Below are 14,233 nucleotides of genomic sequence, written 5' to 3'. Positions count from 1 at the left end.
CGCATCAGCGCATGATGGTACTGTTACTCAGCCTCTTTTGCCCACTGGTTTCTGGGTGGGTTTGGACAGTGGCAGGCAGGCACAGGCAGAAGGCCCCAAGTTGAGGGCTGGGGGAAGCAGAACATTTTTCTCCCACTTTGCCTCAGGCAGCATCTCCCAGTAATGAGATCATCTCCAAGATTCTAGTTCCTACCAAAGAAAGCTTTCTATCTTTCATTCTAAATCCTTCTCTGGTTATAGCTGTGGCCTATGCTATACTTCTGACTCCATTTGGGTGGCCTTGACTTCTGGGTTCTAAAAACTGTCATCTTCCCCAGTAATCCCTCTCACCTGAAGGATGACAGTGGCTTCCTACTCTTGCTAATCTCAGTTGTCTTGGCAATCCATTTTGGCTTCTAGGGTCACTTATCACCTGTGTAATCAGTTCTTGGTGCTAAAGTCCCTGTTTGAAACATTTTGATTGGCTTACTTCCCTGATGGCTTCCTCATTATATACTAATGAATTCAGTTTTGTGTGTATCTATAAATATGTTGTTTATAAGGAGGGAACTCAGAAATCAAGCAGATGTAAAAAATATTTCTGTAAGAATAAACATTTTAGCAAAGTTTCTAGGTGTCAATAGAAGCATATTGATATTTTCATAATTGTTTTATCTTATTGGTAAGGAGAAATCAATACTTTTGAAATTATTCACTGGAAGAGGTAATAGGTAAAATTTGGGTAGTACTTAATATACACCATGTTGTGGCAGCCGTAATTTTATTTTACCTAATCCCTAAAACACAACCCTTACACAGTTATTCCTCAGACTCCCCACAGGATTAGTTCCCTGAGCTTTAAATTACCAGATTATTTGTAATGCTGAATACAATGTGTGATATAGTTGTTATATTGCTTAGGGTATGACAAATATATAGACTATTTATATAAATGCATGTGTGAATATATATTCAGTGAGTTTTATCCAAATATTTCTGATCCAATTATGTGGTGCCTACAGATAGGGAGAACTGACTGTCCATATATTAATTAGGCCTTATAATCATAAAGCTCAACCAGCATGTAATACTGTGATCTCACTTTATAAATAAGGGAACATATCTCGAGGAATTTATTCTAGGCCACTTTGAAGCTAGATGGAAACTCAGGCAGTCTGGCTCTAAAATCCTCACTTTTAACTACTGTAATTTATAGTAAAATCGATGTCCTAGATACAGATACCAACATAGTTTTTTTTTAACTTTTTAAAGAACCATTATTTGGAGGTAGGATTACTGAATTATAGCACTGTTTCCTAAATGCATCTCTGATGTAAAAACACATATACACACAAAAAATAATTTTGAAGTTTTTAATGCACAAAAAGAAACAGAACAAGCATTGACTTATTAACAATGAAGCACTATATAAAGGAGACCCCCTCCCCACTTAGTAAATAGGAATATAGTGTAAATAGACGTGAAAGGAGGTGAATACCTTAGGATTAAGTGTGAACCCTAAAGTTGTATACAACATTCATATATGGCTTATCTCATAGCAAGTTTTCAACATGATGCACATGACATTTATATGTATTGGTAAGATACTTTTGACTCAAACAAAAATCCTGAAGAGGTAGTTTTGCCAAGACAAGGTGAGAAAAAGGCTTTACCTTACTTTGATCATTTCCTCATAAATCTACAACCATTTTTATTTTCTAATGTTCATTTGAATCAGCCATATTGATGTTTCTAGAAGAAATCAATTCTCAACCCTCTAAGGATCTGTTCCCCAGAGTAGACAGTGACATTTTTGTCACTGTTTTATAAGTCAACTGGGAAGTCTCTACTATGTTCCTCTGGAATATAAAATGGGCTCTGGCTTAACGGAGATCTGTTTACATCTGACCAGCAGTTCTAGGAATTCATCCTGTTTTCCCTTTAATTCTATGCCTGGTTTCATGATAGCTGCTACAGTGACCCAAGAATATTGGTAGTTGCCGACACTGAAAGTCAAGGATTGCCATAAAGACAATGAAGTTGGAAATAAATTGCAGGATGAGTACAAGTGGCTTCCTATAATTTCTCATGTCTTAGGATGTGTTTCATAAAGTCATCTCATCTTAGATCCAAAGGGAGTTTCTGGCTTCTAATGGCCAGATGCCACATGCTGCTTTCTCTGTGTGCGAGACACATGGACTGGGGAAGTTCTGTCGATACTGAAGTTTTGACGTTAGTCATTCGACACTATGTACAAACTAGCTTATCCTATCCTTACAATGAGAAATAAGCCCACACACACACACACACACACACACACACACACACACACACACGAAAGTTTCCAGAAGCAACAAAACATTCTCCAATTTGCAAAACTAGAATAGTCATTTACCAGACGATGGTTAGAAAGCACTAGAAACAGAGTGACATCGTATTAATCAGGTATGACTTGTTACGTACAAGAAAGCATAAATATACAGTAAACAGAGCTTGGTATGGAGCCCAGGCGGAATATGTACATATGAGCGCTGCACTGAAACGGAGCAGGAATTCCTGCTGCACATCCCCAGTTTGACAGTCACAGATGCTGAGAACACCATGTGGTAATACTACACAGATATCCACAAACATGTATCCTTGAAAATGCACAATGAGAGGAGAAAGGTCACGAGTGAATAGCACTTTGCCTGCGGCGCATCTTCTTTCACGTAAGTAGGCATAAGCGCATCCTCCAGTGGTGGTCTACAGCCTCGCACCTCTGCATGGCCACAGGGACCGATTCTCTCAGCACACACTGAGCCAGTCGCAAAACTCAAAGCATAAATAAACCAGACACCATGCTTGGGGCTCCTCTTTTCACAATGTTACTGGGAAGAGACACTGGGCAGAGCAGTATCAGTGCTGTTACACCGGCGTGCAGGAGTGGAGAGTAGCTTTGTGCACCTCTGCAGAAACAACCCCCCTCAAAATCCACCCTCTCTGTCTTTTATTGGTTTGCTCTGTCTGTGGCTAGAAAGACGCTGTGCTGCTCCTGGGCTCTCTCTATCAGCTTCTTCTTCTTCTTCCTGACCCTCTTCACCTTTGCCTTCGCCTTCGGTGTTCTCTTCCCTGCAGTGGAGGAAGGAGGGAAAAGTGAAGAGATGTCAGAAAAGGCTCTTTCTCCAGGAAAGCAAGCACAAAACATTGGGAGCTTTGCATGAAGCCCATCTGGAAAACATCACCTATGGAAAAAGTGGCCTCAAAGAGAAAATTGTTCGCATTAATTTTGACAGAATAATAATAATTTACTAAATTGGATATGCTGTCTAAAACGGAGACTGATCTTCCTGTTACAGGGAACTGGCATATTTAAAAATCTCCCAGCGGCCAGATCAGTCTTTCAAATATCATCCTGCCACAAAAATTCCATTTATCCCCTCCTACTTTTAACAATGCTACCCTTTACTAGACATCTTTACATCTTTCTACTGCTCCACATGTCAATGGGTCAAAAGAAAATAAGCACCTATCTACAGTAAATATACCAGAAGTTTCAAACTCCCAGCTCCCTGTCCCAGAGGTGGGAAGTCTTGCTTTTAACATTATTCCTTCCATGTACTCTAAACACCAATATGTGAAATGACATATGTGTGATGCTTCTTAATTTCTATAAAAATTCACAAGGACATCATGTATCTTCTGAATTCTTTTCTAAATTCCTTGGACAGGTCATTGTTTTCAATAAGGAAGAGAAAGAAGACTACCTATGTGTTATGATAAATTGGTAGTATGTATCTTACTTTTTTTCAAATTAACTGTAAAGCATGGTATAACTTTTAAATGCTATTTTATTTTTTTTACCTTTTTATTTTTATGCGGAACATATTGAAAATGGCATACATTCAGACTCTGCTTCATGCCCTACATCCCCCCCACTTCCCAACAATGAGTGTTCAGGTGAACCATGGCTATTCATACTTTTACACATATTCGGATATAGCTCTTCCATTAATCAACCTCAGCCTTCTTCTTCTCCTATCCTTCCTTTCTAGCTTTGCTGAGGTTTCCCCTCCATTATCTGGAGTCCCTCTGGTATCCCTAATACTCCCTAGTTTGGGCATATTAGAGAAAACATATGTCCCTTCTCTTTCTGTGCTTGGCTGATCTCACATAACAAAATGTTCTCCAAGTCTTTACATCTTCTTGCGAATGACCTGATTTTGTTCTTCTTTATAGCTGAGTAGAATTCCATTGTGCATATTTCCTATAATTTTTCAATCCATTTATCTGTTGATGGAGACCTAGATTGGTCTTCCATATTTTGGCTATTACGAATTGTGCCGCTATGAACACGGGTATGCATATGTTACTGTAGTTCTCCGATTCCGATCCCTTTTGAAAGATACCTAGAAGTGGTATAGCCAGATCATATGGTGGATATACTCTCAGTTTTCTAAGGAATCTCCACACTGATGTCCATAGTGGATGAACTAGTTTGTACTCCCACCAACAGAGTAAAAGATTTCCTCTTTCCCCACATCCTCGCCAGCATTTGTTATTTGACTTCTTTATGTTTGCCACTCTGATTGGGGTTAGATGGAATCTCAGCATAGTTTTAATTTGCATCTCCTTCACACCAAGATATCTTCTTTCTCTTCTTTGCCTTAGCCACTAGAAAGCCCAGACCATACAAACTGAATCAAAAAGGTTTTCTCCATTAAGAAGTTTTGGACACTGTTTTTCCACTGTCTTTTTTTCCCCCATATTGTGGTTATGCTTTATCTTCTTACTTTGAAAGTCTTCTGGGCGTGGAGGTGCACAGTTGTAATCTTAGCATTTGGGAGATAGAGACCGGGAGAATCGCAGTTCCCAGACAGCCGTAACTACTTAGAGAGGCCCTTCACAACTCAGTGAGATTCTTTTTCAAAAATAAAAAGACTAAGCCGGGTGTGGTGGCGCACACTTGTAATCCCAGTACTTGGGAGGCTGAGACAGGCGGATTGCACAGGTTCGAAGCCAGCCTCAGCTACTTAGTGAGGCTCTCAGCAACTTAGTGACCCTCTGTTTCCAAATAAAATATAAAATAGGTCTTGGAGTATAGCCCGGAGGTAGAAAGTCCCTGGGTTCCATCCCCAGTACCACAAAAAAATGAATGAATGAATGAATGAATGAATAAAGAAAGAAAGAAAGAAAGAAAGAAAGAAAGAAAGAAAGAAAGAAAGAAAGACATAGAAAGACTAAAAGCAGAGCTGGGGGTGTAGTAGCTCAGAGGTACAATTCCCCTGGGTTCCATCTCCGGTACCACACAAAAAAAAAAAAGGTCTGAACATTTCTTTGCAAGCATGTAAGCATGTATACATAAGCCTATGAGGAAACAAAGAGCCAGGCGTTATTACACCTGTAATCCCAGTATTTAAGAGGCTGAGACAGGAGAATCACAGGTTCAAGGCCAGTCTCAGCAACTTAGACCATGTTTAAAAAATGAAAAGGGCTTGGGGTATATCACAGAGGTAGAATGTCCCTGGCTTCAATCCCTAGTACCAAAAAAAAGAAGAGTTAAAAAAAAGACAAAAAATGCATTTATTTCAAACCATTGTCTTCTTTGGATTCTAAACACATTGAAATAATAAAATTGGGTCTTAGGAAAATGTTTTCAGGGTCTTTGGCATTTTATAGAAGTTAAGTCTTCACCATTCACCTTCAGAACAAAAAGATTCATCCTCAGCAGATGCAAAATATGTTATCAATCCTTCCTCTCCCACCTGCCCGACTCCTGATTTTATATTACTCTATATGTCTTGTTTTCTCTTCCTGGACACTGTGCCCATTAGACACCATGGTAACTGGCACCCCAGATGGAACTTTCAGTTTTATCCAATGCTCTTCATCCTTCCTACACCTGCCAAATGCAGTATCCCAGACCTTTCAACTCCAGTCCAGACAATGGAGAAGGTGGCTAATAGAGAAAGTGAAAAAAGAAATAACCCAGAGATGAGGGAGATATGTGGCTTAGAAAACCAGAGGCATGCAAGATTAAGGTGGCCACGGGATTTCTAAAGTAAGAGATGTGTTTCTCATCTCTTTTCTTTCAGCTCAGAAGGGCCTATTTTGGTTGAGGGTAATAAACAGTCTTGTTCTTCAAGAACCAAGCGCCGTGATGGGTATAAAGTCAATATTCAGTAACGGTTTTGCTGAGCAAAATTTTTTATCTCAAGAAAAAAGATAACAATAATATCTTATTTTCTAATAGGATACTACATTAAAATAATGAAAACATGATCATACCCCCATATTAAATTATAAAGGTCCTTGAAGTTAACTTCTGGTTCTCATTAAATTCTGGCATTAATGTTATAATGGCATCTTGCCATCTTTAAACATAGTTAATCCTACCCAATGAAACCTTAGTCCAAGCCATCATTAATCAAAGCAGCTGTAAGTTACAACTATTTAGTAACATTATCTCTAATGATGAGACACACCTAATGAGGGCAGAGAAATGAAATGCTTAGTAAAATAGTATATTTTAAGAGGCTTCAATTGTAAGGTTTTCTTAGCTATATGTTTTCTCTAAGTAAACTACAAAAATCCTTTGTTATAAAATTCATTGCTAACAACATTTTAAAAATTCACTTGGTTTATGCTTCACTTGCATAAAGCATAGAGTTTCTTTTAAAAGCAAGTTGAAATTAAGTGAATGGGAAAATAAGCTAATGTTATTGGATTCTTAAATGTGTTCTGCTAAAATAAAACTATAATGAATATATGTTGTTTAACAAAATCTTCACATTTATGATTTTAATCCTTTATATAAATTATGTAGTTGAAAGTTAAATGTGCACAACTTTCATTAACAGCAAATTTATACAAAATATCAAGAAAAATCTCATTTTAATCTGACCTGTTTTGTGTTATTTACCCAGCATATTATTCTGATGTAATTGTCGATATAAAATGGTCTTTGGATTTTTTAGCTGATATGATATTGTGTAATAAAGGAGTTACTCAGTATTTGCATAAAACTATTGGTAGCTTGGCCAAAAATTCAGCAATACTTCTGAAAACTTTTTCATATAAAATTTTTCAACTCGTGCGATTATTCCTTTGGCAGTGAGTTATGTGATACCTGTTCCAACTAACACTGTTTTGAGAGCCATAATCACACTTCTAAAGATTTTCCTCAGAAGTCTCTTTCAAATGACAACTCTTTGCTATTGTTTGGTTGGTTTTGTTTTGGGCCAGTCCCATTTCTCATGTAGGATAGATATATTGCAAATACCAAAGACTTAAGATGATTAGCCAAGATCTGACCACAGACAGGCCTACATTAACTGAAAATATTTTGTGATCCACAGTAGGTTGTTCTGACTTTAAACTCAGCTCAGAGCAATAAAAGAATATTAAAACATAAGGTGTAGAAAGGAGTTAGTTGTATTTTCTTCTGATTTGAGATTTTCAAACATAAGAAATTAATCATTAAAATTAATGCTAACAAAAATACAAAGCCCTTTTCTTATCTACATATTTGAAAATAAGTTCTATGCTAATTTCTGTTTTGAGTTCTTTACATCTGTGGATACAAGATAAAACTTGGAGAATGACTTCTAGATGTTGGATCATTGCAAATTCACAACACATTTATGCTACACCGGAAGCATATAAAAGCAAGTATAAAACTGGTCACCCAAAGGCCAGTTCAACTTAGGAATTTAACTTTTATGTTTTAGTTCATGAGAGAAGACTTAGACTATACGCTGCAAAAGAGCAGAAGAAAAAGTTTGAGTTTTATGAGGAGACTGCCAGCCTCCGATATAGCTAACCCCAATGACAGATTCTATGCATCCTGCTTTCTGGATACTGTGGACTTGATCTATCAGTGTAGAGTGAATTTCTTCCAGATCTGGCAGAATCAGGTCTACAGAGCGTGGCATTGCCATTTTGAAAGAAAGCAATATGATTTCGTAGAGAAAAACTAGCTCTGGGAGGGAGGAAACCCATAGACATGTCTTGGAACTGAGCTATCTGGTAAGGCATTCTATTTGTGACTTGGTTTCGATATTGATAGAATGAAGGATTGTAGCCATTTGTCACTAGAAAGATATGGGACACCCTCGAAAAATGTTTTCCTATGATAAAAGGAAGATGTGTAAAATACCACTGGCAAGACAGAATTAACAAAATGAGCAAAGTTACAAAGATATTATCAAAGCCACACTCAGGTCAGCATAATTACATTAACTTGTACACATGTGGAAATGGTCCAAGAGAATAACCTATCAACTCTGCTACAGTGAGAGGTGAACAATGCCTTTTAGAAATGCTCCTAGAATCCAGCTGTGGGTGACTACTATTACAATCAGAAATAGGGTACATTATTTTGAACCAAGATATCAATCCGACTCACAAATTACATGAAGCTGTGAAAATACTGACTCTGATGTCACTCAGACACTGATTTCTTTCTTTCAGAAGTTACCAAATTCAAGAAAGGTCTTCAAATGGTTTACCTAGGGAGGAGTCTTCACAACTCTTTCCTAATATATCCCCGTGAAACACAAAGGCTGTCTCGGGTTTCCATACTGATTGTTTTTAAAAAGACTTTCTGAAGGTAAATGTGATGAATGAAAACTGAAAAACAATTCACCCATGGACTATAATAAAGATAAAATCTTCCTTCTATTCATATATACATATATGTATATATGTGTGTCTGTGTGCATGTGTTTACATACACATATACACAACATGCTACATACATGCATATACATATGCACAAACTGAGGGCAGTAAGCCACATGATAACAAATGCAATTAACTGTGATTATGGTTGTTACAGTCACAACTAAGACAAAAGTAATCCTCTAAGACCAGGGTCAATTTTTGAAAAATGTTGGTAAATTTGGGATGCTCTGAGCTTCACTGCATTTATGAAATTCACCAGGAAGACTTGGGGAATCACTTCAGAGTTTTAGTTGTTCTTCAAAGCAACTAAAAGGGGAGACACTAAGCCCATTTAACCTCTACCCTGGGGAATCTTGTCATGCCTCAGAGGACACTCTGGAGCAGAGAATAAAGGTCGTGTCGAATCCGAAGTCTGAGGTCGGAGTTGTAGACAGTGAATAGCAATTAGGTGATTTCTTTTACTCATATGGGCAATTTGAGTTTGCCCAAGAATGAGGAGCAACAGAAATTTATTTATTTAAGAGTGATGAATGATTCTCTGGGAAAATGCCAGCTGGTTCCCAAAATATTTTAAAAGCTCATATAAAAATAAATAAAAGACCTAAATACAATTCCTAAAGAAAAATCGCTAATAAATGTATTTAAACAATGAAAACTGCCAAATCAAATGAGATGTCACTGCCGAGATTATCCAAGGTAGAAATACCTAAAGCTGGTCAGCATGTGGCGAAATAGGCATCAAGATGCCCTAGGAGAATATAAAACTGGTAAAGCTTTCCTGCAAAGCCATCTGGCACTGCGTAACCAAAGCATTAAAGAATATTCATAACTTTTGACTCAGATCTAGAAATCTATCCTAGGAAAATAATCAAAAGTTGGGCAAAAATTTTTACATAGAGATGTTTACTAAAATACTGGAAAAAATTATAAATTACTTAAATGTTCTACAATTTTTATAACTTCTTTATGATTGCTGAAGCAATAAAATATGCTTTCAACTATGAATTGAAGTGTTTTATATTTTAAAGCCAGAGCAATTAAATCTTCTTCCAAAAGTACTACTACTGCATGGACCTAAAACTAACAAATGGGTCTAAGAAAAGCCTGTAATACAAAAGCATTCTTCATATGGTGGGAAGCAGCATCTTTTGTAGAGCAATGACTAGTAGTAATTGGATCTAAAATATAAAAGCATAAGAACTACTGACCTAAACCCCACAGACATTAAGAATGTATGCTAGTTCATGAAGCTTTTTTTTTTAAATCTAGAAAGGAGTACAAGTAAGTAAATAAGAGGAACAAGTCTAGGATGTACCACAGTATAAAAGTAGCCTAAAACAAAAATCTGTTCATTGTCCATAATAGTTCAGAATAGCATATTTAATTTTTTTATGGTACTGGGGATGTAACCTACGGGCATTCTACCTCTGAGCGACACCTTAGCCCTATCTTTTATTTTTTATTTTTTATTTTTTTTATTCTTTATTTTTTTATTTTTTTTTGTTATAACAATTTTTTTATTGAACATAAATAGTATACATTTACACTATATTTGGTGCCCTCTCCCCCCCCGCCCCCATTTTCCCTTCCCCCCTCCCACCAATGGTTGTCCAGGTTAACCATGTCTTATTCATAATTTTACACATGTTCAAGTGTAGACCCTTATTAATCAAGACCGGCCTTCCTCCTCTCCTATCTTACCATCCAAACTTAGCTAGTATTTCCCCTTCAATATCTGGAGTCCCACTGATGTTCTATGTGTTTCCTAGTTTGGGCATATTAGAGGAAACATATGTATCTTCTTCTTCTGTGCTTGGCTGATCTCACTTAACATAATGTTCTCCAGGGCTTTCCATCTTCTTGCAAATGATATAATTTTGTTCTTCTTTATGGCTGAATAGAATTCCATTGTGTGTATTTCCCACAGTTTTGCTATCCATTCATCTGTTGATGGTGATCTGGGTTGGTTCCATATTTTGGCTATTACAAATTGTGCTGCTATGAACATAGGTATGCATATGTTGCTGTAGTTCTCTGAATTCAACCCCTTTGGAAAGATACCCAGGAGTGGTATAGCTGGATCATATGGTGGATCTATTCCCACCTTTCTTAGGAATCTCCACACAGATCTCCATAGTGGTTGAACTAGTTTGCATTCCCACCAACAGTGTAAAAGAGTTCCTCTTTCCCCACATCCTCGCCAGCATTTGTTGTTATTTGATTTCTTTATGCTAGCTACTCTGACTGGGGTTAGATGGAATCTCAGTGTAGTTTTGATTTGCATCTCCCTGATGGCCAGTGATGAAGAACATCTTTTCATGTATCTATTAGCCCTTTGTATTTCTTCTTTTGTGAAGTGTCTATTTAGTTCATTTGCCCATTTCTTGATTGGGTTGTTTGTTTTGCTAGTGTAGAGTCTTTTGAGCTCTTTGTATACCACTCCTTTTCAACATAGTCCTTGAGACTCTTGCTGCAGCAATCAGACAAGAGAAGGAAATCAAAGGAATTCACATAGGAAGAGAGGAATTAAAATTATCCTTATTCGCAGATGACATGATCCTTTATCTGGAAGACCCAAAGAACTCAACCAAAAGACTTCTGGACCTGATTGACAAATTCAGCAAAGTCGCAGGTTACAAAATCAACCTAAAGAAATCAGTGGCTTTCCTTTATGCCAACAACGAATCCACAATGAAAGAAATAAAAACAACAATTCCATTCACTATAACCTCAAAACCAATAAAATACCTAGGAATAAACCTAACCCAAGATGTAAAAGACCTCTACAACAAAAACTATAAAACATTAAAGAAAGAAATTGAAGAAGACCTTGGAAGATGGAAAGATCTCCCGTGCTCATGGATAGGCAGAATAAATATCATCAAAATGGCCATTCTGCCAAAACTGATAGGTTTTATGCAATTCCCATTAAAATACCAATGACATTCTTCAGAGACCTAGAAAAATCAATCATGAATTTCATATGGAGAAAGAAAAGACCTAGAATAGCCAAAGCAATTCTCAACAACAAGAAACACGCAGGAGGCATTACAATCCCAGACTTCAAACTATACTATAGAGCAATAGTAGTAAAAACAGCATGGTACTGGCACAAAAACAGATATACTGACCAGTGGATTAGAATAGAAGATACAGAAACAAACCCACACATCTTTAGTCAATTAATCTTTGACAAAGGGGCCAAACACATACGCTGGAGAAAAGACAGCCTTTTCAACAAGTGGTGCTGGGAGAACTGGCTAACCATTTGTAAAAAGATGAATCTAAACCCCTATATCTCACCAAACACAGGAATCAACTCAAGATGGATCAAAGACTTAGAAATTAGACCTGAGACTGTGAAGCTAGTAGAGGAGAGCATAGGTTCAACACTACAACATATTGGCACAGGCAGTAACTTTCTCAACAAAACCTCCAAAGCTCAGGAAATTAAAGCAAGAATAAACAAGTGGGATAACATCAAACTAAAAAGTTTCTTCTCATCAAAGGAAACTATCAATAACCTAAAGAGAAAGCCTACAGAATGGGAAAGGATCTTTACCAGCCACCATTCTGATAGGGGGCTAATATCCTATCTTTTATTTTGAAAAGGGTCTCACTGAGTTGCAAAGGGCCTCACTAAGTAGCTGAGGCTGTCCACGAATCGTGTTCCTCCTGCCTGGGCCTCCCAACTGCTGGGATTACAAGTGTGCGCCACCACACCCAGCTTTAATATTTAATTTAAAAATTAAAATTTTATATATTTATAGTAAATGGCATGAGGTTTGGACACACATATTGCAAAATGACTAAACCAAGCTAATTAATATATCCAACACCTCCATCGCCTCATATGTTTATATGGCGGGAACATTTAAAATCTCTTTGTAATTTAATTTTCAGTACAAAGATTATTATTCACAACAACCTGAGAGTCAGAAATGAATATAAAGTAAAACTGAATCAATTTTGGCTCTTTATTTATAGTACAAAGACACTTAAGTGGACTTTTTTTTAGAAATACACCCTTTTTTCACTAAAAGCATTTCACAGATAGCTCTCTCTCAGTATCTAAGGTTTTAAGGTTGTTTGCTCTGATCAAATGTTCTTTGAGGGAAAAAAATAAGTTACTGGTTTGTCTGTAGATCATGAAAATGTTGAAGACCAACAAGCCACCTACTAGGAGAAGATTACTGTGCATCATGACTTTTAAGCATTAACTGGGAAACTTACATGGCTACTTAGTCATTTTATCTTTGTAAAAGAACACATTCTCTAAAAATCTACACAATTTGGATATAACATTCAAGCAGTTGTCCTTGTGAGGTTTATTGGTAAAGTATGACAACTGTTCAGAATTTTAGAACAACTGAAAAATGGACTTCTCTATACAAAACACAATTATTCCGAATATGAGAATTAACAATACTTAGTACCTACTAATGTAGATGGTACAGGTTTATAACAATTCGATCAGACAATTTAACTGAATGGGAAGCCACTGGCTTGCTGTGATACTGTTCTACCTATAGGGATTTGACATGTTTTTATTGTGATAAAAATAGTACAAAGTAGCTTTCCTGGTTTTTCAGACTTCTCATTTCTCATTTATAGAACACTTTTCATTAGGCCTGAGATCTGTTACCAATTTTGTTGACAGGGTGTCCTGTTCAGTCTTTAAATCTTGTTTTATGTTCAAAATGGTGATAATGGAAAGAAAATAATCCTAAAGATCACCAGAAGTGTTTTTCCTTTTCTTTTTCTTTTTCTTTTTCTTTTTCTTTTTGGCTATACTGGGAATGGAACTCAGGGGTATTCTACTTCTGAGCTACACCCCCAGCCTTATATTTATTTATTTATTTATTTATTTATTTATTTATTTATTTTTGTGGTACTGGGGGTGTAACCCAGGGGCTTTGTACCTCTGAGCTACACCCCCAGTCCTATGTTTTTTAGTCTTTTTATTTGTGAAACAGGGTCTCACTGAGTTGCAAAGGGCCTTGCTCTGAGGCCATCCATGAACCGAACCACGATCCTCCTGTCTCAGCCTCCCAAAAGCTGGAATTACAAGCATGCACCACCATGCCCGGGTCACCTGAAATTTTAATGAATCCTATCACTAAGTTTTCCCACACATAGCCTGTCAAAAGTTCATTTAGTTTTTCTGGGGAAAAAATGATTCTTTGAAGTGTATAATATTACTTTTACGTGGTAATATTTTAAGTCTCTACCAGCTCACTTGAAGTTATAAAGATTAAGTAATTTAAATTTTTTTGTTGGCACTGGGGTTCCTGGAAACCCTTCTACCTCCGGGCTACACTCCCAGACACCTATATTTTTATATATATTTTTATTTGGAAACAGGGTCTCTTAAGCCAGTGAGGCTGGCTTTGAACCTGCATGATCATCTTGTCTCCACCTCCCAAGAGTGGGGATTACAAGAGTGCGCCACCACACCCGGCTTAAATTAAATTTTAATCGGTTCTCTATAATGTTGATCCCTCTAATTAATTTCATTTCATCTCTTAAGATACTTGGTACCTCAAACAGAAAAAGAAAAATGCTCCAAAGACATGATTCTATGAAGCCA

At 37.0% G+C, this 14,233-nt stretch overlaps 1 protein-coding gene across 3 annotated transcripts in view; it reads right to left on the bottom strand.

Annotated features, from left to right (window-relative positions):
* Nucleotides 1-2,968: 2,968 nt before the first annotated feature.
* Nucleotides 2,969-14,233, bottom strand: part of RSPO2 (R-spondin 2) — a gene marked incomplete at both ends in the record, with an annotated part of 151,762 nt that continues 140,497 nt past the window's right edge. For all 3 annotated transcript variants that reach the window (XM_080693531.1, XM_080693532.1, XM_080693533.1), the window contains one exon: nucleotides 2,969-3,090. In XM_080693531.1, the coding sequence (XP_080549657.1) occupies nucleotides 2,969-3,090 (122 nt within the window). The remainder of the gene's footprint in view (nucleotides 3,091-14,233) is intronic.

Source organism: Muscardinus avellanarius (genome assembly GCF_963383645.1).
Source record: "Muscardinus avellanarius genome assembly, chromosome: 4".
In the NCBI taxonomy this organism is placed as follows: Eukaryota; Metazoa; Chordata; class Mammalia; order Rodentia; family Gliridae; genus Muscardinus; species Muscardinus avellanarius.
Note: the sequence above shows the minus strand (reverse complement) of the source record. Positions and strands in the feature narration are given on the sequence as shown.